The sequence below is a fragment of the Zonotrichia leucophrys genome, chromosome 26, assembly GCF_028769735.1.
Source record: "Zonotrichia leucophrys gambelii isolate GWCS_2022_RI chromosome 26, RI_Zleu_2.0, whole genome shotgun sequence".
In the NCBI taxonomy this organism is placed as follows: Eukaryota; Metazoa; Chordata; class Aves; order Passeriformes; family Passerellidae; genus Zonotrichia; species Zonotrichia leucophrys.
This window is the reverse complement of record NC_088195.1, coordinates 6,459,804-6,485,755: the sequence shown is the minus strand read 5'-3', so window position 1 is coordinate 6,485,755 and position 25,952 is coordinate 6,459,804. Positions and strand designations below refer to the sequence as shown.

Here is a 25,952-nt window from a genome sequence, read left to right as displayed (position 1 = left end):
CTAAAACTGCTCCCAGCATCCTGAAAACAGTCAAGATTTCAACCCAGGAGTGTTTCTACTCAGGCTCCCTTCCCATATTTTGCAGGCAGGCAACTACCAAGGACAGGGGGAGATGCTTTGAGGGCTTGAGCCCCTCTGCTCTGGAGACAGGCTAGGAGAGGTGGGGACGCTCAGCCTGGAGAGAAGGCCCTGGGCGGAACTTAGAGCCCCTTCCAGTCCCTCTCCCTTCCAAGAGAGCTGGAGAGGGACTTTGGACAAGGGCCTGGAGGGACAGGACAAGGGGGAACGGCTTCAAACTGCCAGAGGGCAGGGTTAGATGGGATATCGGGGAGGAATTCTCGGCTGTGAGGGAGGTGAGGCCCTGGCTCAGGCTGCTCAGAGAAGCTGTGGCCACCCCATCCCTGGAAATGCTCAAGGCCAGGGACTTGGAGCAACCTGGGATAGGGCAAGGTGTCCCTTCCACTGAGATGAGGTTTAAGGTCCCTTCCCAAACCATCACAATTCTATGATGTGTACAACTGCCCTCCCCTCTGCCACACAGGGCCAGAGCCACAGACACAGGACCAGGAGCCGACAGTACAGGAGATCACTTTATTGAATCCAATGGTGTTAGACAGACGACTGAGAAGAGACATGCCAGTTGGTGCGGGCAGTGTGGGCAGCAGGAGCTGACTTGGTGCAGGGCTGGATTTGTTTCTGTCTTTTCAGAATATCCTCAAGCCTTTTCCTGGCTTCCTTTTATGTTTCCTTTAAAATTTCTTTGAAGTAAAAACAACTAATCGTGGAAAGAGTCCAGATGGTGTTTGTTTGTTCCCTATGATTGTTCCCGCAGCTATATACAACGTGGGGCTGGGTCTCAACATCAGGTATAAAATGGAGCGAGTTTACAAACGTGGAGGGTGCAAGGAAAAAGCAAAAACAGACAGGCGTGAGTAGAAATCTGGACCAAAATCTTAAAGAGAAATTTAAAAAGTGCTATAAAACCCCTCGGCAGGAATACCATGCAGTTAAGAAACACAAAACCCAGTCAATTACACAGATAATCTAGAACAGGAATTTGTCCATTTCATCTTTTATTTAATTAAAAAAAGGTTGTTTGTGTTTATTAGAAAAAAGCTAAAATTGTAAGGTTCAGGCCACCAGGCAGCAGCAGCTCGAGGGGGCAGGAGGGTGAGGCACTGGCATCACCCACCTCCAGCCCCTCAGGGGGACTCCCAGGGACCATGGGCACCTTTGGGGGCAACGGGCACCTCTGGAGGTGGCAGATATCACCTTGTGGGGTGATGGGCACCTTTGGGGACAGCAGGCACCTTTGGGAGTGTTGGGCACCCTTGGAGGCGGCAGGAGGATGAGTTAAAGCAATCCTTGGAGCCTTTCCCTGGGGACAGAGGGGCTCAGCCCACAGCCAGGGGGTGGCCCAGACAGCTGCCAGCCTTGGGGACAGGAGGTGCTTGGTGTAAGCCAGGAGGAATCCACCAGGACCTGGCCCCTCCTGCCAGGTAAGCCCAGCCAAGCCCCCCACCAGTGATCCCAGGGGCTGCTGGCACAGCCCTTCTCCTTCCCTGGAGATTCCTCCTGGATCACACCCCATGGGCTGCTCACCTCCAGCTGCTGGGGCCGAGGGGATGGCACAAGGGGGCAGCCCCAGCCTGGGGAGGGACGGGGCAAACCTGCAAGACACAGGCCAGGGCAGGCTCAGCAGCGGGGGACGGCTACAGTTTGGTCCAGGTTTGGGTGGCTCCCTGGAGGAGTCACAAAAGAAAGCTCAGCAAGGCTGCCCCTCCTCCCACAGGACTCCTCAGGGCACCTGGGCACAGGGCAGCCCCCAAAGGTGCATCAGTCCCTTCCCTGCCTGGGCACCTGAGTCCCAAGGAGGGTGTGAGGGGCTGGAGGGAACGGCTGTGTCCCCATTGCAGACCTCGAGCGGCTGCTGGGCCGGAGTCTCATACAATCAGAAAAGAAGTCAGCACAGCACAGTCATCACAGAGTACAAAAAAAACCCAAAACCAGGGCCAAGGCGCAGGGCCGGGCCCCCCCAACCCACACAGGGCGTTCCACGACGGATCTATGTACAGCGAGTCCTCGACAGAAGAGAAGGCGAACAGAAAGCCCTAACGCCCAAGCCAGCGTGGGGAGGAGATCGCGGAGATCCCCGCGGGGAGGGGCCGGGCTGGCGGCCCGGAGGCAGCAGGAGGCTGTCGGACAGACGGACAGAGGGAGGAGTGAGCACCATGGGGCGGCAAGGCGGGACACACCGGCCGGGAGCACCGAGGGCAGAGGGGCCGGCAGCCTCCGGGGGCACTGCGGGAAATGCCCGTTCCAGAGGGGTCTGAGGGGTCCCTGAAGGCCACACCAGCTGCAGCACAGGGGGCTGAGGCTGCCCAGTCCCCAGCCTGACAGAGTTTGGGGACAGGGTGGGCGCAGGTGATCTGGCCCTGGGGTCACCTCTCCTCATGTGTCTCTCCAGGGCCCCAGAAGGATGTGGGGGCTGAGCTGGAGGGCAGCAGGGAGGAGAGGGCCCCCAGAGCCCAAGGGGGCACAGGATGGGAGTGCAGACCTGCAGGACACCCCACAGCCATGGCTGGGGACAGGCCAGCGAGGGTGCTGCAGGCAGCAGTCCCAGCACCTTCATTCCTTCCAGCCAAGCTGGCTTTGGGGACAGAGGATGCTGGAGCAGGCTGTGACAGCACTGTCCCAAGCCCCCTTTCCCCCTTCCCGCATGGCCAGAGATTAAGGCACCACGGCAGCACCGGGGCCGACCCTCTCCACGGAGTCTGGCCTTTTGACAATGCAGGACAAGGCCAGGAGGACACATGGCAGCCCCAGGTGCCCCCAGAGCACCAACACAGACCCTGCCAGGCTACAGGAAGGCACAGGGCCAGGGGGAGCAGGCAGCCTGGGGAGCAACCCCAGGCTCATTGACCCACAGCCCCAGGCCTGGCAGCACCAAGGGGATGAGAGGTTGGTTGGGCCCCCCTCCACCAAGGGGGCAGGGATGGCATCCAGCTCCTCAGGGATGGGGCAGCAGCAGCAGCCTCCCCATGCCCCAGCAGCTCAGGGAGGGGATGCTCTGTGGCACCCCAGCCTGGTGGGAGACACCATCCCAGTGCCTTGGGGGAGGAGGGAGTTGCCATATGAGGGGCTGCTCTGGGAGCCTCCTGCTGCCACCTGCCTCCACACTGCCTCCAAGTCCCACCTCAGCCAACCTGTGCAGCCCCAGGAGGTGGATTCAGGGACTGGAGATCGTCCAGTAAGCACCAGTTTTGTGACAGAGGTGGTTTGAGTGGTGAAACCAACAGCTGCAAAAGAAACCAAAGGGGAAGGACACTGCTGCCAGGGAAGTAGTAGGCACCAGGCCACAGGCTCCAGGCCAGGAGAGCAAAGTACCTGAACTAAAAAAGGGATCAAAGCAAAGTCTGGACTCGGCCAAAGGAAAAGGGGAAGGGGGAAACAAAATAAAATAAGAAAAGCAGGGTTTTTGGGCTGTCCTGGTCACAGCAGCTGCAGGTGGAACAGGGAATGCACAGAGAGCAGCCAGGGCCATGCTCCCTTTGGCTGGCACGGGGTGGGAGCTCCACAGTGGAGGCTCCCATGGACTGGCCCAGTGGGCACAGAGGGAGCCAGAGCCCCTCGTGCCCACGTGCTCATCCTGCAGCCCCAGCTCCTCCCCAGCTGTGGCCCAGGTGGCTCCTGCAGGGTCCCTGCCCCTCGCAGGGGCCTTCCAGCAGCTCCCGGGAGCGGGGCTCAGCCTCAGCGTCACCTTGGTCCCAAAGCCCAAGAGTTTGCAATAGAGACAGAAAAAACCAAGAAGAGAAACCAGGATTCTCCTACCCCCAGGGCTGGGAGGGGAGATGGTAACTCGTGCTCTTTCACAGATGAGCTGAGTTTCCCCAGGCTCCACCAGGACACGCCAGAGCCCTGCTCCTCTCCTCTCCACTTGCTCGCCAGCCCCACGCTCCTGGATGCCGAAGGAAAAGGAGAGCAGCCCAGCAGCAGCTCCCCTCCACCTGGGCTGGCACATCTGGGCCTCACAGAGTCGACTGCAGGTCGGGGTCCACCATGGTCTCACGGTCTGGAGACTCAATGTAGTTGGCAGCTTCCTGGAGCTTCAGCAGCATGGCCATCTGTGGGGACAGGAGCATGGCAGGAGCCCGAGGGGGACACGAGGCCCACAGGTGCACAGGTGACTGGGGAGGCCACTTGGCCCTCTTGCCCTCCCAAACCAGCCTTGCTGGAAAGCTCCTTAGAGGGTAAAGCAAGTCCCAGAGATGCTGCAAAATCCCTCCTTTGTGCCAGAATCCAGCCTCAGGCACAGCTGGAATGCTCAAGACTCAGTGTGCCAAAGCAGCATCAGCTGGCATCACCTGTGGAGCCAGCAGCCTCTCCAGGTGACAGCTGGCATCATCTGGAGCCAGCAGCTCTCCAGGTGACACATCAGGACGTGTAGGAGCACGTGTGCCTGTCTGTGGCTCTGCATGTGGACATGATGCCTCGTGGAGTGTCATGTCTGCCCTTTCACTGGCATGTCACCATGTGTCCTGGTGTGCAGCCCACCTGCCAGTGCCACCACCCCTCACCCACTGCTCCTCCAGGGAGCACGCAGTGTTTCTGCATCCCCAAATCAGGCGTTTTACACCGAGAATCAACTGGGAAAGCAAAGCTCCGCCCTGCTCTGCCACCAGCTCCTCCCAGCCCCTCCTGCTGGCCAGCCTACCAGCGGGTCCGAGTCCAGGGAGCTGGGCGTGGTGTCCTTCACGGTGCGCTCCTCGGGCGGGGACACGGCGCTCTGGGGCCCCATGGTGGGCGGGGGCAGGTGGTACAGCTTGGACTGGTCCTGCTGCGCTGACGGCCAGGGCAGGGTGTCCCGCACCCACTCCACGGGGTCCTCCCAGGCTGCCTTCTGCCCATGCACCTGCGGCAGGGATCAAATGGCAGCCATGCCTCAGTACATGCCAGAGCCAGCAATGTGGCACCCTGAGCCCCCAGGACAGTGCCATGTGCCACAGCAGCCACAGGGTACAGGGACTGGCAGAGATTTACACCCACCATCCCAGTGCCTCCCCTCTGCCCCCACCCACGATGGCTGTATCACTGTGTCCCCGCCCTGGTTTGTGTTCTCATGTGCCAGCAGCACCGGCTACCTTGAGCCCATCTTTTGCCCCCTCCTGCAGGTAAGGGATGATGGAATTGTTCCACAGGTCGATGAACCAGGTCCGGAAATCCTCAATTCCAATAGGGCAGGACAGAAAGAAGCAGGGACCTGTGGGGGAAAGGCAGACAGTGGAAATGGGAGCTGGGTGCCCCTCCTCCAGTCACAGCACTCAGGTGGGCACACCTGGCTGGAAGGGGGCCCTTGGGAACAGTGAGTAGGCATCATCCACCTGCACAGCAGACAGGCAGCATCTCCCAGACAAGGAAGGGGGCTACCAAGTTCAATCTATCCCCCAAAAGTCTGGTGAGGCATGGGAGATCCACCTGGGAGAAGACAGCTTCTCCATGCCCAGGGAAGGGTGCTGGGAGCCTTGGCTGACACCCCTAGTGACAGCTTCCAAAGGAACAAAGAGCACCCAGGGAAGAGCAACGCTTGTGTGCATCACCCACCAGCTGTGGGGTTTGTGGGACTGGGAGACACAGGGAACACATCAACCCCCCCTGAGCTCCTCTGGGAGGGTTTGTTCCCAGGAAGGGTTTGGTCCCAGTCCCCAGGGAGGGTTTGGTCCCAGTCCCCAGGGAGGGTTTGGTCCCAGTCCCCAGGGAGGGTTTGGTCCCAGTCCCCAGGGCTCCTCACAGCCTGGGGCAGAGCAGGAAGGGGAGGCAGGGCCGTACCGATGAGGAAGTCGGATGTGCTGTGTTTTTCCAGGAAGGTGTGCAAATGGTACCAGAGCTTGGGCACCCAGTCCAGCACCCGCAGCAGCTCCTCCTTGTTGGCGTTGATGTCCGTGTCCGACTCCAGCAGCTTCCGCCGCAGGTAGCGCACCAGGAAGCCGTTGGCCGGCTCCACGTTGTTGGAGAACGTCAGCATCCTGGGGGAGGACTCCAGTGGTCAGGGCTGGGTCTCCACACAAGCTGCCCTGCTCCCCAGCACTCCTGAGGCCCTCCTTGCATCCCCACCCTGCATTTGCCTGAGGCTGGGGAATTTCAGGTCCTTCTGGGATGGCAGGGACAGGCCTGGGGGCTCAATCTTAATCAGGGTCCCCAGCCATAGAATGTGACCACAGAAACACCCAGGTGGAAGTGATGGCTTCTGTCCCCCACAAGGATGATCCCCAGGGATGTACAATTCCTACCTGAAGCTGAGATGGAGGCCATGGTTTGGGGTCATCTTCACAGGCTGGTTGGTAGTGCCAATGATATACGGACTGAGTGAGTGACAGAGAGACAAGATTAATGAGAAAAACCTCTGAGTCACCCCTGCCCAAGGCAGAGCTGATCTGGGCACAGCAGACATGTGCAGCCTCATCCCCACAGCCCAGTGACCATGGTGAGAGCAGCAGGGAGCATGTGTGTGCCATGGGGCTGCACTGGAGGGGGGCAGAGGGGCTCTCACCATTTGTGGTACTTGCAGGTGAGCGCCCCGTTGACGAGCTCGCTGATGGAGCCCGCCTCGCTGAGGTCGTCCAGCAGGATCACCAGCGGCACGTCCGCCGTGCCCGTCTCGCGGTCGATCTGGTTGGCCAGGTTGGACAGGTACAGCTGAAGATCCTGGAACAAACAGGTCGGGTGTCACGTGTGGGGCCATGGCATGACTGCCATGGGGACCATGGCACCAGTGCCCACAGGGACACTGCTGTGTGCCCTCACCTTGCAGGACTGCTGGTGCATGTTGAAGGTGCTGACGATGCCCTCGGTGACGTCCCGACCCGAGCGCTCCACCAGGTACTCGGCCAGGCGGTTGGTCAGGTAGGTCTTGCCGGTGCCACTGGGCCCCGAGAGGATGAGGCGGCGGTGCTTCAGCAGGAGGCTGATGTAGTGCTGCATCATGGGCTTGGGGATGAGTGTTTCGAATACCAGGCTGTCCACGCACTTCTCTTTCAAGCCTGTGGGCAGGGGAGGGCTGAGGGTCCACTCCCACCCTCTAGCAGCCCCAAACAGCAGGGACATGGCACAGCCACGGAGCCCCTCTGCCACACTGACCTTTGAGCGTGACGACAACGCTGGTCAGGCCCCGGCGGCACAGCGGCAGCTCCGGCGGCTCCGTGTCCAGCACCCGCTTGATGTGGCTGATGCTGTAGCCGTAGATGGACTCGGTGCTGAGCCCCAGCGTGGATGCAGGATCCATCTTAGTGATGTAATCCTACATGGAGAAGGACAGGGCTGTCAGAGAGCAGCTCCAAGAGAGCTTGGAGAGGACCTGGGCCAGGGAATAGCAGGCCTGGTGGAGCAATGTCAAAGGATGGCTCTATAAAAAGTGCTCTTTTTGCTCCTACCTTGAAGACCTGGCAGACAGCCTCATCCAGCATCTTCCAGTCTACCTTCCCGCTCACCTTGGTCCAGCCCAAGAAAAACTCCTGCTGCTTGAGGTCCTAGGAGCCAAGGCAAAAGTGTACAGTGCTGCAGCACCACATCCAGCCCTGGGAGGCTTCCTCTGCCCCTTTGTCAGGGCCATGACACGGTGACAGTTCAGGCTCCCCACAGAGCCCCCACTCACCCCCTTGATGATGTGCTGGGGCGGCATGCGCACCACAATCCGCAGAGTCAGCTCATCCTTCTGGGTGCCAGCGCTGACAGCATCCATGGGGGACATGTCTGGGGATGGAGCAGTGAGGCTGTGTGGCCAGAGCTGAGCCACCAGGCCTGGCTGTGCCCAGCCAGAGGCAAATCTTGCTGTGGCAACAGCAGCACCAGCAGCACGACAGATCCCCTGTTCACTCCAGATGAGCAGCAGCACGTTGCCACCACACACACTCCCTATCCCAGCCCTTCCCTATCTGCTAGCAGCTCTATCACCCCTACCTGCATCCCCCGGGCTGGGGCTGAAGGCATGACCAATGGTGAGACCCAAGGAGCGCCGTGGTGAAGAGGAGGCCGATGTGCTCGTGATGTGGCTGGGAACAGCACCCAGCACTGCTGAAGGCCCAGGGGCCACCTTGAGACGGTCATTCTCAGCCTTCAGGAGATCCACCTCCAGCTGGGGCACAACAAGGCAGGGCACAGGGTAAGGAGCTGTACAGCAGTAGCACTCTGGGGTGCAGCACAGTGGTGAGAATGCAGGGACTGAGGGCACCTTGGTACTGAGAGCAGCCAGGCTGCAGCAGGGGTCCTCACCTGCATGTTGTGCATGGTCTCCCGCAGCTGCTCCAGCTGGTGGGCTGAGTTAAGGGCCTCCAGGCGGATGTCTGTCAGCTTCATCTCCTTCTCCCACAGCTCTGACCGCAGCTCTGACACCTCCTTCTTCTCGGGCTCGCCCTCACTGTGGGCCTGGAAGAGCCTAGGCCAAGGGAGAGACCAGGTCTCACACGTGTCCCTGGCAGGAGCCTGCAGCCCCTGCCACCGGCCCTCCCTGGCCCCACGTACTCAGCCGTGTCAATGCCCACGGAGGAGGATGTGGAGGACTTGATGGAGGGCGAGGCAGTCTCTGTGGAGCCATGCTGCAGCTTGGGGGAGGAGGGGGCTGACGAGTCTGGCGTGGCGATCTCCTCTATGTCAGAGTAGGACGAAGCCGACTTGGGGCCCTTCTTGATGCTGAAGGCCTTATTGAAGGAGCTGCGTAGCTACAGGAGAAGGAAAACTTGTTAGAGGCAGTCCAAAGTGCAGCCTCACAAGCAGAGACCTGGCCTAGTCCTGCCCTGTCTGTCCAGGACCCACAGACAGTCTGAGCTGGGACCAGTACAAACACATCCACCAGAGGCAGCACCTCCACCATGCTGGGGAAGGCTGCAGCCTGACCCCCTCTGCTGGCACTGCCAATGGATGGGGTGCACAGCCCTTTGAGCAACACTCACCCCAGCCTGGATGGCACCAGAGCCCCAAAGAGTGGGACCCATGTCCTGGTCAGGATGTCTCCCAGCCCTGCTCCCCAGCAGCACCTACATCAGGCTGTTCAGGCATGGCATCAACACCCTGGTCCATCGAGAAGGGCCAATCCACCCCCACATTCACCCCACCACAGCCATTTCAGCAAGAGGCATTTATTTCAGGGATGTCCCTTGCTCCAGCCACTGCAGAGCCAGAGTCCTGCCCCACACCTCCCTCTGCCCCGTGGATCCTGCTGGAAGCACAGAGGGGCAGCCAGCCCTCCATGAGCATGCAGGTGTCTCACCTGAGCATGCAGCATGCACACAGCACACACAGAGCAGTGGTGGGTGAGCAGCGGGCTGGGGCCAGGAGGGGGATGGACACTGCACAAACTAGACCCAAACTGGGTCCCACCAGCTGGTAGGAGAGCAGCAGGACGAGCACCCTGGGCTCACAACATGTGCCCTGGTCTGCCAGGGCCTGCTCCAAGGGAAGGTGGGAAAAGGAAGGGATGGAGAGCACACTGGATCTGTCCTAATCCTCACAGGCACTAGCAGACTGCTCTAGGGTGTTCTCAAAACAAAAAGCATTGCATTTCAGTGTAAACAAAGTAGGGAGCAGGGAAACACTGAGACCTATGTGAGTGCTGGCAGAGACAGAGCCACTTGAGACCACATCAGGCAGCCCTGGAGAGGCAGAGATGGGCAGGGCACTCCAGTGCCCTCAGTGACGCTGGCAGGGCTGCACCAAGGCCTCCACCCCAAAAGATGCAGTTACAGGAAGTCAGGAGAGTGCCTGCCTTCCCTAGGCAAGAAGGGGACTGTTCCCATCCAGGGGGCAGGTCCCATGTGAGCCTTTCCTGCTGTCTATCTATGGCAGTTCAAGCCCCTCCTTGTGGGCACATATTTGTCCTTAACATCAAAGGAAGCAGCCAAGGTGGGCACAGCCTGGCTGGGGACCCAGGATGGCCCGTGCTGGGGTTAGTGCCAGTGGGATGGATGGGATGGGGAGTGTATGAGCACCATCCATGAAATGGAGCAAGGGCCCTGGCTGGGCACGGGTGGATTGGACAGCGTGGGACTTACCTCATACACCTGGAAAAAAAGGGTTGAGGTCAGCATAGGGGAAGAGAAACAAAACAAAGCAAGACTTAATTGCACATCCAGCTCAGAGCTGCCTGGTGCAGGGAAGGAGCTGCCCAGCTGAGGTGCCAGCCCTCCACACTGTCAGAGCCTGCGTGCGCAGGAGGGAGACATGGGGGAATACACAAGGAAGCAAGCATGCAGGGCCAGAGCTGGGAAACTCCTGAAGGGGCTGGAGACGTCCCAGCCAACAATTCAAGACACAAATCCATGGCAATTACGCTCCTCACCACTGCTGTCCCCAGAGGACAGGGAACACCAACACCCCAAAGCCAAAGCAGACTGAGAGCAGCTGGTTTGTGGGGTTGACCTTGAGCAGACCCTGCCAGTGGCTCCCCAAGCCCCAGATCTCCTGCCAGTGCCCCATCCAACCCACCCAGCTCTTCTTCTTCTTCTTCTTGGCGTCAGCATCCTTGCTGCTGCCGATGCTGGAGTGGCTGGTGATGCTGTTGAGGCTGGAGATGCTGTCAGAGGAGTTCTGCCGCTTGATGCGCAGCTCTGGGGTCCAGCAAAGAAGCAGGAGAGATTGGGAAAGGAGGGGTCAGTTACCTGCAACTGTCCCAAAACCAGAGCACCCTACGGTCCCTCCTCCCTACACCCAATTCCTCCTCCCACCCAACACCTTCTGAGCTCTTGAAGCCACCTTGTAACAATGACATGGGACTCAGACACCACCTGCTGAGAGATGCCCAGGGCACATATCATCCTGCTGCTGTCCCTGACAGCTTCTTGCACTCACACTGGGGTTTTGGGACTACAAACAGCACTTATGGGAACAAAGTGAATAGCAGCAGGCAAAACTGGCTGTTGGCAAAGGGCCTGGCAAGGAAGTCTCCCAAGACTGACAAAGCCAGCACTGTGACCTCCCATGGTGACAGCTCTGGCTGTCCATTCCTGGTTTCAGATGGTCAAGGATCCCAGGTGGGGAAAAACTGCTGCCTGGGGCACCCTGTCTCCAAATGAACTTCCCCCATGACAGGATGTGCCCTGGGGCCCTGTGCGAGTCCCAGCAGGAGCATCCAGCTCAGGAAGGGCTGCAGCATCATGCCTTACCTTTGGGGGTGACATCAGTGCCATTTAGTGCACCCTGGATCACAGCCTGGGCCTCTGAGTTCTTCTTCTTCAGGAAGTCAATGGTCTCTCGCAGGTCCAGCAGCTCCGTGTCCTGGGGCAGCAGAGTTGGGAGCCATGGAGTGAATCCCAATGGTGGAGAGCCCACCCAAGAGCACCCTTGGGGCAACCTCCCAAGTCCAGCACCCACCAGCCCCAGGACACACCCACCTTCTCCTCGGCGGTCTCAGCCAGGTGCCGCAGGCGGGACGTCATGCTCACCAGGCTCTGCTCAAAGGCTGCCACCAGGTTGGCCTGGGAGAAGTGGAGAAACATGTGAGCCCCAACATCTGGGCAAAAACCCACGGACAGGTGAGCACCCACTGCCAGGTGTGGGATGCAAAAGGCTGAAGGGAAATCAGGGCTTCCATGGGCACATGCAGCACCAGCCCCATGCCCTGCAGGGATGGAGTGGGGTGCCCCACAGGGGCTCCATGGGGACTCACGTTAGCAGACAGCTGGGACGTCAGCGTGGCCACCTTCTCCTGCGAGGACTCCAGCTCGCGGCGCAGCTTGCGGATTTGCTGTGGGGAGAGAGGGGAGATGAGAGGGGCCAGGCACTGCCCTCACTGGGGGCAGGGGCAGGCGTGAGCAAAGGGTGTGGGCTCACCTCAGATTGCATCTTCTCCTCAGCCTGGCAGCGTGAGAGCAGAGAGGGACAGACAGACAGAGGCAGGCAGTCAGGGGGGCAGCGAGGCACAGACAGGCTCAGCAGCAGGCAGAGGCATGCACAGAGCCCCCCCCAGCCCCACCCGGATCCCCCAGCCATGCACAAAGCAGCACAGCAGCACAGAGGCGGCTCTTACGGAGGAGTAGGTGGAGGACGCGCTGGAGGCCAGGGACAGCACCGATCCGTGAACTGCAACACAGGAAAACCCAAACTGTCAGGGTGCCCTGCAGAGCAGGGCACACCCAGTGACTGGGCTCTCAGGGGTGCCTGGGGGAGGTACAGGGTGGGATGGCAGCTGCTCAGCACTGCTCGTTTCTCTGCATGTGCTCTCCACCTGCACCCTCCTCTCTGGGGAACCAGGGCTCTGCTGCCCTCCCCGTCTGCTTGGATCCTCTCCTCCCCAGTGTCACAGCACCCTGGGGGCAACCCAAGTCACTGAGCACCCATGGGGGTCAGGGCAGACCCAGGGCTGATGCCAGCACAGAGTCCAACAGAGCCCTCAGTGTTGCTGTCCCTGCTCTGATGCCAAGAACGGGACACAGCCACCCATCCAACAATGCCATGGCAGCACCAGTAGGAAGGGACAAGGGTGCAGGGAGCCCCACCAACCCTGTGCAGCCTCCTCTGCCTGGGCAGGAGCACAGCACACTCTCACCATCGTCCACAGGGTCCCGGAAAGAGCCTGAGCGGATCATGCCCTTGGACTTGTCGGCCAGGGAGAGGGTGCTGCCCATCTGGGAGGTGCTGTACAGCTCGAAGGTGGAGTCGTGGGTGGGGATGCTGTTGGAGCGGGTGATCCGCGGGGCTGTGGTGGCAGTGGGGCTCACTGCAAGGAGAAAGCAGGGAGGAGGCAGGGTCAGAGCCACGCTAGGGACCTGCCATCAGGATGGGGAAGCAGGACTGGGAGCAATCCACGAGAGCTGTGATGCAGTGAGGAAGCAGGGATTGTGGTCCCAAAGCAGGGAGGGGCTGGGGAAAGCTAAAAGGCAGGTTGATGCTGGGAAGACCTGGACACCAGCACCAAGGTAATCACAGGGCTGAAAAACAAATCCATTGCCCCAGGGCCAAGTGGGTACCACTATGCCACGGCCCAACACTTACAGGTGCAGGAGTGGAGCCTGCTGCCCCAACCTGTCTGCCTGGACCTCCCCAAACCCTCCAGGAACATTCAGGTCCTGGTCAGATCAGGACAAGGCTTACCCCTTGCCCTGCCAGGCACCCCCAGAGGAGCAGTTATGGCCTGAGGCCCAAAGGTGGATGAGATGCCCTGAAGCAGAGGTGATGGACACCCCTGGTCCCAGTCCAGCACCCAAAGCACCAGGTGCTGGTGTTGGTGGTGTCAGGGAGACAAGCAGCGCCCAGGGGAGCACCAGCACATCACACAGGGAGCAGGGGCAGCAGGAGGGAAGGGGCTGGCAGCGAGGGCACTGACCAATGCTGGTGAGCGGGCCCTTCCCCACCAGCGCCATGGGGAGGGCGGAGGGCGAGGGCAGCTCCTGCTGCTCGTCCGGCTCGGGCAGGCTGCTGACCGCGTGGGAGTGGCGCCGCTCCTTGGCCTCCTCCTGGGAGTGGAGCTGGTACCTGGGGAGCCGCAGACAGGCATGGTAAGATCGACCAGCACCGTCCAGCTCCTGCCCACTGCACTGCAGCCCAGCTTCCCTGGCTCAGGGGCCTTCGCCTGGAAAGCCTCCCCTTCCCACCCCAGCACCACACAAAAATAATTTGGGCTCCTTTACCTCAACCCCTTCTTGGGCAGTGTGTTCCTGTCGCGGTTGGCACTGGAAGGGAAGGAAAGATCAGTGACATCCCTGCACAGACTAGGGAAGGAACCATGGGGACTGAATTGTAGGAATAGGGAGCTTTTCCCTAGAAATGTAGCAGGAAGAGACTCTGAAGCAGGCAAAGGACATGGCAGAACAGCAGGGAGCAATGTGTGCCCATGAAGGTGCTGCAGCAACCCACCCACCTCCTTCCAGCCATACCTGTCCAGATGTGTCAGCCGGGGGCTCCCACTCCAGCCCAGCTCTCCTGCCTCTTCTTCTTCCTCTTCTTCCTCTGCGCTGGCAGGGGGTGCAGCAGCAGGGGCGGGGGTGGTGGTGCTGCCCCCTGAAAAGGCACTGGGCAGGCTCATGGGCATCTGCAGGGATTCCATGCTGCGATGAAGGCCGGAGAGCTTGGGGTACATCCTGCCCTCCTTGGGGACACTGAAGCCACCCATGAGCTCCAGGCCCTGGGAGAAGCTCGCCGAGTTGATGTTGAGGATGGGGGCAGGGCTGGGGCTGAAGCAGGGCGCAAGGTGCCCACCAGCTGGGTGCAGGTCCTGGAGCTTGGCAGTGTGTGGGGTGTGCAGCTCGCTGGAGGAGGGTAAGTCCAAGCTGTTGGAGTTGACCTTGTCCAAGTTGGCCAGCGAGGGAGGCTTCACGTAGGTCTTGGCAGCTGCTCTGGAGGGGGGAAATGGGTAAGGAAACAGGTGAGACTCAGGTACTGGTGCTGGGCACAGCCGTGCCAGGCACTGCTGCCCTCAGAGGTGGAAGGACCATACCTGAGAGGTGTAGGGGGCAGCTCAGCCACCTTGGCTGCTGGCGGGAGGTTGGCCTGGGCTTTTGGGGTGCTCTCAGGTGAGCTGGCACTCTTCAGGGTGCTGCACTCAGAGTCAAGTGCCACTGCCTTGGCCTTGGCCTTCTCCTTCTCACGGTCTGTCTGGTTCACAGGGGCTGGTGTGCCACGGCCAGTGCCAACCTTGGATGGCTCCTTGAGCCGCGACACCGAGATGCCGCCCGGCTTGGTGCTCAGCAGGCTGGGGTCAATGCTGCTGCTGACCGGCCGGGCTGCGCTGCGGCCCCCGGTCACACTCATGGAGCTGGACTTGGCCGGCCGGGGCAGGCTGCGGTACTGGATGTTGGAGCGAGCCCCTGGTGCCAGGAACCCAGGCTCAGGTGCGTTGGAGACATCGAGGCTTGTCTTCCTCCCACCGACTGGCTTAACAGGGATGCCAGAGCTCTTCTGGATCTTGCCAAGCGTGGCTGAGCCCCCAGCCTGCATGACAGTGGCCGTGCCAGTGGCAGGAGCTGGTTTCTTGTAGCCAAAGGAGCTGGAGGATGAGGGACGTGTGAGCCCTGACGGCGGCTTCTTGGCGTCAGCGGTGCGGTCACGGCCGGCATCGGACGAGGAGCGCTGCAGGCCCGTGTTCTTCACTGACAGCTTGCTCTTGTCGGTGGCTTTGGTCTCTGGCTTGCCTAGTGGCAAGAAAGGACAGGTTAGTGTCCCTGGAGGCTTTGAGAACATTTGGAAGTGAACAAGCCCAGACAGGATATGGGCACCAGAGATGCAGGGATGTGATGGAGAAGGGACATGCCAGACCCTTGGTGCACTCAGTAGTTCCCCAGCTTGGTGTGTGGGAGACCATGGGGCAGGCACAGACCCCCAGCCTGCCTGCAGCCCACAACACAGCCCTGCCTCCCCTTCCAGCCCACACCCAGCCCCTGGGTCTGAGCACAGCCATAGGCCATCCCATGGCCCACATGCCTGGAGAAAGCACACAAAGACAGCAACCAACCTTCTCTCCATCAAAGGAGCTGGACCCTACCCAAACTGGTTTTTACCTGCCACTTTGAGGGTGCTCTGGGCCATGTGGGTGATGGGGGAGGTCACAGCCACTGGAGGAGTTTTGCCCTTCTTGAGGGAGCCTGGGGTGCCCAGGCTGACAGGCTTCTTCAGCTCACCACCCTTGGGCCCCTCCTCTCCACCCTCCGAGGGTTCCCGCCGCCACTTGGAGGAGCCATGCTCCATCTTGAGGCTGCTGCTGTCGTAGTCCAGCTTCTTGGGTGCCTTCTCGTCGCCCTCCCCGTACCAGCTCAGGCCGCTCTCTGCCAGTGAGCGCTTCTCCGAGTCCGTGCGCAGCTGGGGGCAGAGCAGAGTCAGGGGCACTCCTGGCACCCACCCCAAACCCACCCGCAGAGAACATCAGCCAGCTGGGAGAAGGATGCAGCAGTCACCCTGTGCCATCCTTGTTTCCTCACACTGGCACTCTCCATGCCCCCTGTCCCCCCGAGGTGTGGCAGGAAGGCTGGGATGGGTGCTGGAAAGGGTCCAGGTGCCCCTGGCACCTACCGCTATGGCCGAGTTCCTGCGCGAGGCCGTGGGGGTGGAGGGCAGGGAGTTGAGCGAGGAGCTGGCATTGAACTCCTCTGAGCTGAGGTTGTCCGAGGCATCGCTGAGGCCGCTGCTGATGGAGCTGCTCTCATCCCAGCTGTGAGGGAGAGACAGTATCAGACCCCTGCTCAGCACAATGGGTCTCACCACCCGCAGGATCTCCCTGTTCCAGGGGCTGTCGGGGCAAAATCCAGCTCCTGGTAGTGCCCGTGACAAGGACATGGCATGCAGGGCCCATGGCTGGCTCCAGCCCAGCCATGGAATTGGCTTGTGTTCCTGTGGCACACAAGCCTCAGTGACTGCTTCTCCCCATTAAGGCTCTGTGGAGCTTTGGGGGGATGGAGGGACATCCACAGCTGGCAACAAGCCCCCAGCAACCTGCTCTGACCCTGGAGGCAGGTTGGGGTTGCCAGAAAGGACAGGACTGCTGGAATAAACAAACTAACCACTCTGTAGCATTCATCATTCCCGGGGTGATTCCCACCCACTGCACCTTACTGCCCCCTCCAGCCCCCAGCAGCCAGAGGCAGCAAGTCTGGGATCTGCTGCTGTGCCAAGGTGGCTGCTCCATGCTGGGGCTCAGCCAAGTGTGCAGAAGCCCATCTGCAGGGTCATCAGTCAGCATCACACTGGGGCAGCAGCTGCCTGGGTGCCCCAAGGGCACAGCAGGTTCCACAGCACTGGGCTGTGCCCATGTTGATCTGGCACAGGCAGGCACGGAGCACCTTCCAGCAGGATGAGCACAGCACCTTTCAGGTCAGCAGCTGAGTAGGTCAGTGAAGCCTCGCAGCCTCCCAGGGCCTGTGAGGGGCTGGGGGAGGCAACACTGAAACAGGCTGCACAGAGAAGCTGTGACTGCCCCATCAATGAAATGTTCAAGGTCAGGTGGGATGGGGCTTGGAGCAACCTGACCTACTGAAAGGTGCCCTTGGCCATGGCAGGGAGTGGCACAAGATGAATTTTAAGGTCCCTTCCAACACACACCATGCCATGATTCTGTGACAAGCTGTAGCACAGGAGTGCAGAGCAGAGCTGGGAGCTGTAGCCAGCCTCAGTCCCTGCAAGAGATGCCTGTTTATCTGCATTGAGGCCACAGAGGTGCAAGTGAAGCCCAGCAAACAGCAGAGCCCCAAGAGCAGTGGCAGAGCAAAAGCAACAGCCACCAGCATCCCCATCAGATGCTCAAGGCTCAAGAAGGAGCAACAGAGGCAGCTCCAGCACCGTAAGACCTGCACTGTGTGTCCTGCTCTTTCCATAGGGAAGGAGTTCATCAGAGACTGGCCAAAGCCAGGATGGACACAGCCCCCTGTGCCCCTACAGCAGCTTCTGGGACAGACACAGCAGGTGCTGCTGCCCAGGAAGGGATGTCAATAGGATCATGCACTCAGGATATGCTGCTCAGCTCTAAACCATGTCCCACCAGCAGCCCCATGCCTAGAGTGAGTTCCCACTGGGATGGAAATCCTCAACCCAGGATCTCCCAGCCTGGCATCACCTGGCAGTGAGCAGTGCCAGGAGTGAGGCCCGGCTTCATAGGACTGTGTCCTATGGCAACACAGCCACATGTGGTGTTGGGTGTCTCAGTCTGGCTTTTGGGGCCAGGCAGGGAAACCCCAAACACTCTCCCAGCCATGCATGCAACAGCCCCACTGCCCTGGGCATCCAGAGAGCCACTGAGAAAGGGGCAGAGGGTCAGAGGTTAGGCCAAGGCAGGAGGTGACTCCAAATCCTCCTTGACAACCCTGTGCCAAGAAAAGACAACAAGCAAGGTCACATCCCAAAATCACTAAAACCATGGCATGAGGGTAGGGAGCCAGCTGCACACTGTGAGGGTGTCCCTGACTCTTATGGGCACACAGCTGGCGCACTGAGGGATCCCCAAACTGGCACGTGAATACCATAGGCAGCACAGCAAGGAAAGCCTCAACCGCAGCACCACTGGCCCCGCAGCAAGTACAAACTCCCGGAGCATGGCTGAGCCCCGGCACCTCGACTGCCCCCCAGAACCCTCAAACGAGGGGCAGCCATGTCTGACTGTCCCTCCGGGGCAAAACTGACCCTCTGCTTTGTGCTCCATCCCCTCCATCTTATCCAGAGCCATTCCCAGCTCCTGCAGACGATCCCGCACCGAACCTACCCGCCAGCAGCCCCGCGGTAGCTCCCAGGAACGGGGATGCTCAAGGGCAGCGCGTCCGTCCTGCCGCGCTGCGCGGCGCCGGCGGCGGACGGGACCCGCTGAGGGCGGGATGGTCCCGCACGGCCTCGGGGATGAGCAGCCGGCCCCAGCCCGGCGCGGGGAGGCGGCTGCACCGGCAGGGAGAGGAGGATGGAGCGGGAGCGCGGCGCGGTGCGCGGGGATGCTCCGCCCCGCCCCGGCCGCACCCCGACTCGGAGCCCCGCGCTCGGCAGTCCCGGGATCAGAGCCGGCGTGCGGAGGCACCAGAGCCCCGGGAGCCCCCAGGAGCCCCGCGGAGGACAGGCCCGGCCGTAGTGCAGGTGCGGGGCGCGGGCCGGGGCGGAGGATGGGGGTGCCGGGGCGGAGGATGGGAAGGCAGCGGGAGCCGCCCCGATGCCCCGGTGCCGCGGTGCGGGAGCGGCCGCGCTGCCCCGACCCCCCTTTCACCCCCCCCAGCGCGGCCGAGACAAAGCACCGCCCGCGGAGCGGCCCCGGGGCGCGGGGCTTTGTCTGCCGGGGCCGAGCTCGGGCCGCGCCCCCGCCCGCCGCGGTGCCCGCTCCGTGCCCGCTCCGTACCTGCTGGCGAGGCGCGGGGCGCGGCGCGGCCTCCCCGCCCGCAGCATCGTGCTGCCCGCGGCGCGGCGCGGCCCCGCCGGCCGAGAGAGAGGGGCGGGGGGCAGCGGGACCGCCCCGCTGCCCGCGCCTTAAAGCGACAGCGGCACAGGACCCCCTCCGCCGTCCATCGGCACCGGGCTCCCGGCTCCAAGCCTCGCCCGCCTCAGCTCCGCCACCGTGTCTCCGCATTCTGCCCCGCAGCCGCAGCCCACGGCCCCGAACCCTGTCCCTGGTGTCCCCCAGCGCCCCCCCAAATGCCCGCAGAGCCCCCCAAAATCACGATTCACATCCCCAAACAGAGCACCAGTGATCCCCAGTCCAGCCCACTATGTGATAACAGAGGGCATTCCTCAGCACTTGGCCTGGAACCCGTGCCCCCCAAACCACCCTGTTCTCTGTCCCAAAGGAACCTCCTCGATGTGAGTCCCACTGTGGGGTGCTGGGACAGCTGATCCCAGAAACCTCGGCACTCATCCCCAGAAAGGACATCCATGCCTGCCTCGCTCTGCCTTTCATTGACCAAAACCCCAACTTTTGTCCCTTTTTTCCTCTCTCTCTTCCATCACATCAAGAGCCACGCTGCAGGGTAGGGTCCTCACCGGGATGGTAGCACCAGGGACAATTTCACCAGCCCAGCCACGTCGGGCAGAGAGAGTTAACTGCAGCCTTGGCAAGACACACCAGACCCTGCAGGCTGGGAAATAAGTAATTCCTTCCTTGAAGCAACGGCAACGCCTCTTGGCTCCTTCCCCACTGTCCCATCACTCACCACACAGGGCTTGTCCCAGCCTGGCATGGCAGGACAGGGGTACCTGACCATCCCTGTCCCCACTGACCAGCTCGTGCCCACACCCAGCAAGCCCTGGCAGGAGCTCATGGCCGGGCTTGGTGGTGCAGCCAGCCCGAGGTGCGGGTACGGCCCTACGGCCGCGTGTGCCAGTGGGTGCGGCGGCACAGCCCAGCCAGCCCCGCATCCCTCGGGTCCCTCCGGCCTGGCACCGTGCCCGATGCTGTCCTTCCCCTCCTCTTCTCCTGCCTGCCTGCCTCAGCCCCACCACAGCCAGCTCAGGCAGTGCTCAGGGCAGCTTCTGATGGGCACAAATCCGGGCATCCCGGGTGGCAGGGGAGCCAGCCTGGCACAGCCCAGCACTGCAGCCCCTCAGAAAGGCAGCTTTGACCCTGCCAGAGCCACAGGCCTGGTGTGAGATGATGGCAGAGCCACAGCAGACCCCTGAGTACCAGCACAGGCACTGAGCCCCATACAGAGGAGTATCCCCAGCACATTTCTCAGCAGAGGATCTGGATGGTTTTGAACTCTCTTTGCTTCACCTGTCTCACACCAGCACAGACACCTGCCCATGTAGCACCCAGACCCACTGGCACCAGCCAGGGCTCTGGACACTCATGTCCCTGCCAGGCTGGTCCAGCCAGATCCCCACTGCCATCCTGAAGCCCACCCTGCATGGAAGCAAGTCCTGGTCTGCCCTGGCCCCTTCCTCCTGTGGCAGGGGAGGAAATGCAGGGTGTGCACTGAGGGGGTCCCACACATCAGCAGATCACTGGCATTGAGGGGGCTCTGTGGCACTGGTGCTCCCAGCCCCAGCTCATGCTGTGACTTGAGATAGGAGCAGTGAGGAAGGCACAGGCACAGCCGGGCTCTTCACACCCTCCCCCTCTCCTCCACTTAATGGGGCAGAAAAAACAATTAGCTTCATAAATCCCGTTGAGGGGGTTGGGAGCTCCCCATGGATGTGGGCAGGGCGGGGCTCTGCATCTCCGTCACATCCACATCAGGAATCAGAGTGTAACAACACTCCCTGACTACCCTGATCTCCACAGCCCTGTAAACCCCTCTGTACCCTCCAGGATGCCCCCCTGCTCCCCAGGTACCCCCTCAGAGAACTCCAGCCCTACAGAGAGTCAGGCTACCTTGACCCTAGGTGTCTCCTGCTTGGATTTTGGGTACTGTGATCTAGCACCTTTCTCCAAAGCTGCACTCAGAGGAACAGGGGTCTGCAGAGATCCAGCAGATGGGGAAACTGAGGTAGGGAAGGGGGATCTGACTTGCCTGAGCTTCCCCAGAAGAAGAGGATCAACATCACATCCTGCAATTGATTCAGGACTCCATTCTCCAGGCAGCACTGCCTCTGGTCTCTGGCCCCCCAGAACCCTGAGGGGTGCAGAGGACTCTGCCACAGGAGCCTTGAGCGTGGTCCCTGCAAGGGGGACCAGGCTGTGCCTCCATCCCAGCTCTGCACCACCAACGTCAGTAACAGTGGGGTCTGATTTCCCGTGGCAGGGAGGCCGAGGCCATGGGGGGGTCAGCCAGCACTCACTGCCTGCTGCAGTGACATCAGCCATGGACCCCAACCACACTCCAGGCTGAGAGCTCACCTCTGGTCACCCCTCTGCTCCCCCCCATGTGGTGGAAACCCTGGAGGAACTGTGTCCTGGTGCGGGGATCTCCACTGGCAGTTTTGGTGACGTGTGGAGCCTCACCCAGGCCACGGCGGCACCCGGGGCTGCAGAGGCCACGTGCAATGCTCAGAGAGTCCCAGGGCAGTGCCGGGGTGGGGAGCAGCGTGACTCAGCTCGGTTGTGAAATTCCTATTTTTCCTGTTGTCTGGATGAGCTGGTGACCTCGGACACCTCAGTCCAGAGTGGCCAGCTCCTCCACAGGCAGCAGGGTGGCACATGGTAAAGCCAGCTCTCGAGGTCCCCAGGTAGCATGCAGAGAGGCAGGTGTGTTTGGGTCAGATTCTTCCCAGCAGCTTTCCCCAGGGCACATGGGTGTGTGAGGTCTAACCCTGCACTTGGCTCTGCCCTGTGTCCGTATCCAGCCTCATCAGCAAGCTGCAGGGGCCAGCAGCTTCCTGCACCTTGGGCGTCACTGACCCCCAGGTGCCCTGTAACCCCAAGCCTCACAACCCCAGGATACCAAAACATGCCTCATGCAGCCGCTGTCACATCCCCAGGGGCCAGGGATCAGCACTGGGTGCCTCAGCCCAAACCCCAAAGGATGGAATTGCTAGAAAGCAGTGCACAGGAAGGTGCTGATGCCCAGGGGGGTCCTGGAGCCCCTTTCTGGGAGTGTCCCCTGTACCCAGCTGGCGGGAGGAACTCGCCAAGCCCAGCACACAGCACAGCCCAGCAAATATTTATACAACATTGCTCCCTGGCCAGCCAGGGTCCCACACACACGCCAGGCCACACGCCAGGCCACGTGCAGGGCCACAGCCATGCCCCACGGAATGTCCCTGATGAGGAATGACTTCATGGGCTCACTGGGACAGGACATGGGGTCATCCTGGACTAGCCAAAGCGGAGCAAGGGGCGTTTGAGGGAAAGGAGCAGGCTCCAGCGCCAGTCCTGCTCGGAGCAGGAGGAGGCCGCTCCCCTGCTGCTCCTGGGGAGCTGAGCCAAACATCTGCTCCCGCCTACAGGCTGTGCCGAGCCCGAGGAGCTGCGAGGAAGCCGGAGCCAGGCCAGCCAGAGCGCAGCGGGTGTCAGCTCCAGAGCATCCCTCCCAGGAGGATGCTGCTGGCAGCCCCCAGCCCTGCTGGAGGGGACCACAGGCTCTGCAGTGCTTGGCTGCCAGCAGCACCCCCACAGTGACCTGGGACGGTGCCTGGGGTGTGCTGTGGGCTAGCAGCATGCCCTGCACTCCCAATTCCAAAAGCTGCTGCCTCAGCTCCATTTCATGCCCACAAGCAGAGTCAGGGCAGTACCCAGCTCATGAGGGTGCAGATGCTGCCACTGCTGCGGTGGGATGCAATGCTGCCTCCCTTTCTGCCTCCAACAAACGAGATGCAAAAGGACATCCTGAAATCACAGCAGTCCCAGGGTCACACAAACATTCCCCCAGTGCTCTGTAAGCCCCAAGGAACATGCAGAGCCCTGGGGACTGGCTCCAGAGCTACACCTCCACAGCACAGCACTGCAGCACACACAGACCATCATCACTGCTCCTGCAGCCACCGCAGCAGAAGGTGCTGACTCAGCAGCCAGCCCCTCTAGCTCCTTCTGTACCCCATGAGCTCCTGACTGCAGCAAAGCCTTGCAGCATCCCACTCACTCCCACCGTGACACAACTGGCCCTAGGAAACACCCAGGGACGGTGCTGAGCCACTGCTCAGGACACACCACATCAGGTCAGGCTCTGGGCACACACGGCACAGCGGCAGGCACACCAACACGTGGCCACACTGTGGTGGCACTGCTCAGACATGCAGGACATGGCCAGAACACTGCTCAGACATGCAGGACATGGCCAGAACAAAACCAGGCCAAACCTGGCTTGCCCATTCTGCTCCATGCTCCTCACCACTGCCTGGTTCACATGCAGGTTTGCACACAAACGCACCCACGCTATGCAGAGATGTCCCTGGGGAAGCTCCCAGTGGAGTGACCTTGGTGGGGTAACCTCCAATGTTCAGCAAACAACCCCAGCCTGGATGAGTGGGAAAGTGTCACAGGTGGCACTGCACCCTTCCTGGAACTGGCCTCAGGGCAGGGAACAGCAAGTGGCCACTGAATACTGGCAGATGGGAGCCAGAGTTGACCAAGGAAGGGAGTAAATATGTTTTAGTGTTGGAGAAACAGCCCAAGACTGGGTGCACATGCCCTGCCTAGGCCCCAAGGACAGGCAGGACAGTGCAGAAGAGCAGCAGCATCCCTTCCATCCCTTCAGTCATCCCAGACATCCTGGTGGGTGCTCCCTGTGCCAGGTCCCTGCCCTGATGCAGTGCACAAGGAGGATATAGTGACATTGGGAACAAAAGGTATGTGCTGCCGAATAGGAGGCCAAAACAAGAGCTTTCCAGACCCTGAAACCAGCAGCAGGTAGAGAGGAGTGGCAAGTGTTATGCCGATGGATGCAGGCACAGCTGGATGAGGAGCCAGGATGCCGGGGCATTTGGATATCACAGGAATTCTGCTGGGTCTCGGGTGTCCCCAGCCAATCCCTGCTCAGACCTGACCATCCCACACCCTCTCTGAGCTGGGCCTCAAGTCCCCCACAGCCTCCTTGGCTGGGCTCACCCCAACCTCCACCCAGCTGAATCCACCTCCATACCTTGGGGGCAGTCCCCTTGCCCCAGCCGTGTCTCACCTACCTCAGCCCTCGCTCCTTCCAGCCTGCTCCCCCGCCGAGCCACGGGCATGCCTGGGCACATCCCACAGCCCCACACGTCTGTGTGTCCGACGGGGACAGGGACAGGGACAGGGACAGGGACGTGTCACCGCGTCCTCTGAGCCGTCTCTGACCTACTGCCCTACAAGCGGGGCCGTGCGCCGGCGCGGAGGGGGGACGCTGCCCCGCGGCCCGGGCTGGGGCTGCCGGCCCCATCTGCAGCAGCCGCTCCTGCCCGGTGCATTAGCAGCACCGCGAGATGGGGCCTGCGGCGGTGCCGCTTTCTAGGTCAGAGCCAGCGAGGAGGCTGCGCTGGGTGAGGGGCTGCAATGGGTGAGGGGCTGTGTGAGGGGCTGTGCTGGGTGAGGGGCTGTGCTGGATATGGGGCTGTGCTGGGTGAGGGGCTGTGCAGGGTGAGAGGCTTTGCATGAGGGGCTGTGATGAGTGAGGGGCTGTGCATGAGGGGCTATGCTGCGTGAGGGGCTGTGCTGGATATGGGGCTGTGCAGGGTGAGGGGCTGTGCTGGGTGAGGGGCTGTGTGGGTGAGGGGGGCAGTGCTGGGTGAGGGGCTGTGCATGAGGAGCTGCACTGGATGAAGGGCTACACTGGGTGAGGGGCTGTGCTGGGTGACGGGAGGCTGGATGAGGGGCTGCACTGGATGAGGAACTGCACGGGGTGAGGGGTTGTGCTGAATAAGAGGCTGTGCTGGATGACAGGAGGCTGGATGAGGGGCTGCACTGGGTGAGGGGCTGTGCTGGGTGAGGGGCTGTGCTGGGTGACGGGAGGCTGGATGAGGGGCTGCACTGGGTGAGGGGCTGTGCTGAGTGAGGGGCTGTGCTGGATACAGGGCTGTGCTGGATGATGGAGGCTGGATGAGGGGCTGCACTGGATGAAGGGATGTGCTGGCTGAGTGGGGTCTGCATGAGGGGCTGTGCTGGATGAGTGCTCCTGGCCAGCTCCTTGTCCTGTCTGGCTCTCTGGAGGGAATGCTCCTGCTCTGCTTCCCGGGCTCTGCACCCAGAGCATGCAGGCTCCTGGACAGGGCACCTCAGTGTACCCCAGCACCCAGCCAAAGGCATGCTCTGGGACAGAGACCCTGCCATGCTGCCCACTCTGGGAGACACCCCAGGTCCTGCTGTGGGGCCGTGGGGGACGAAGCTGTGAAGCTGCTTAGGTCACTACATGGCTCTGTGCCCACAATGACCCCGGTGAAATGGCTGATCCCCAGGAGATGCTCCTGCAGATAAGGGGGTCCTGTGCTGCCCTGGCTCACTCCTGCACACCTTCCTTGGGGAGGGTACCCAGTGCAGGGCACCCAGTCTGTCTCTGGCATCGCAGAGAACTCCAGGCACATCCAAGAGTCTCCATGCTGGGGACTCTGCACAGGAACAGGACTGTGGCACCTGCCCATGGCCCAGCTCACCACAGCACTAACAGCCTCACCACACCAGGGATTGTGCACTGCCAGGGCCTCACAGAGGCTCAGCCATGCAGGGATCCATCCCCAAAGCTTGTACCTTCCTGAAGGAGAAGTAAATCCTGCCCATAGCAGCGCAGGGCTGAGCTGTCCTGGGTCTCTGACCCTGCCCACACTCCCTCTGCTCTGTGACTGATGAATACAAAGTGTTGCTCCACTGCCTCTGAAGCCAAGGGCACCCCAAGGTTATCTGCCTGCATGAGCAGCACCAAGATGAGACAAGGAGGGAGATGGGGAGCAGTGTACCCTTCATCCCCACAGCCAGCCCTGCTGCAGCCTCAGCCATCCAGAGCAGCCCAAATCCACCCCACTGGCAGTCACACCTCGCAGTCCAGTGGCCAGTGGCAGAACGTGGTGACATGGGACCTCTGGCTGCCAGGCAATACGTTAAGATCTACAGGAGGGTCCGTGTGGAACCAGCACAAGGCTCCCTCATTCACAAGCACAGGGCAGCCCCCAAGGTCAGTGCCCATAGGGAGGATGGGTCTGACACCCATGGTGCCACAGACACTCTCAGCCCACAG

General features: G+C 61.2%; 1 protein-coding gene across 2 annotated transcripts in view; it reads right to left on the bottom strand.

Annotated features, from left to right (window-relative positions):
• Positions 1–572: 572 nt before the first annotated feature.
• Positions 573–25,952, bottom strand: part of NAV1 (neuron navigator 1) — a 74,054-nt gene continuing 48,674 nt past the window's right edge. The window contains exons 7-32 of one of the 2 annotated variants that reach the window (XM_064732853.1): positions 15,988–16,126; positions 15,480–15,777; positions 14,420–15,113; positions 13,860–14,318; positions 13,614–13,655; positions 13,310–13,458; positions 12,533–12,703; positions 12,014–12,066; positions 11,818–11,841; positions 11,654–11,731; positions 11,379–11,462; positions 11,151–11,262; positions 10,474–10,595; positions 8,515–8,711; positions 8,266–8,428; positions 7,954–8,128; positions 7,649–7,746; positions 7,428–7,523; positions 7,135–7,294; positions 6,802–7,037; positions 6,548–6,702; positions 6,288–6,359; positions 5,827–6,023; positions 5,142–5,260; positions 4,715–4,912; positions 573–4,124 (exon numbers count right to left, since the gene is read on the bottom strand). In XM_064732853.1, coding sequence (XP_064588923.1) covers positions 4,029–4,124; positions 4,715–4,912; positions 5,142–5,260; positions 5,827–6,023; positions 6,288–6,359; positions 6,548–6,702; positions 6,802–7,037; positions 7,135–7,294; positions 7,428–7,523; positions 7,649–7,746; positions 7,954–8,128; positions 8,266–8,428; positions 8,515–8,711; positions 10,474–10,595; positions 11,151–11,262; positions 11,379–11,462; positions 11,654–11,731; positions 11,818–11,841; positions 12,014–12,066; positions 12,533–12,703; positions 13,310–13,458; positions 13,614–13,655; positions 13,860–14,318; positions 14,420–15,113; positions 15,480–15,777; positions 15,988–16,126 — 4,387 coding nt within the window. In that variant the 3' untranslated portion in view covers positions 573–4,028. The remainder of the gene's footprint in view (positions 4,125–4,714; positions 4,913–5,141; positions 5,261–5,826; positions 6,024–6,287; positions 6,360–6,547; positions 6,703–6,801; positions 7,038–7,134; positions 7,295–7,427; positions 7,524–7,648; positions 7,747–7,953; positions 8,129–8,265; positions 8,429–8,514; positions 8,712–10,473; positions 10,596–11,150; positions 11,263–11,378; positions 11,463–11,653; positions 11,732–11,817; positions 11,842–12,013; positions 12,067–12,532; positions 12,704–13,309; positions 13,459–13,613; positions 13,656–13,859; positions 14,319–14,419; positions 15,114–15,479; positions 15,778–15,987; positions 16,127–25,952) is intronic. The other variant, XM_064732854.1, reaches the window with a different exon arrangement.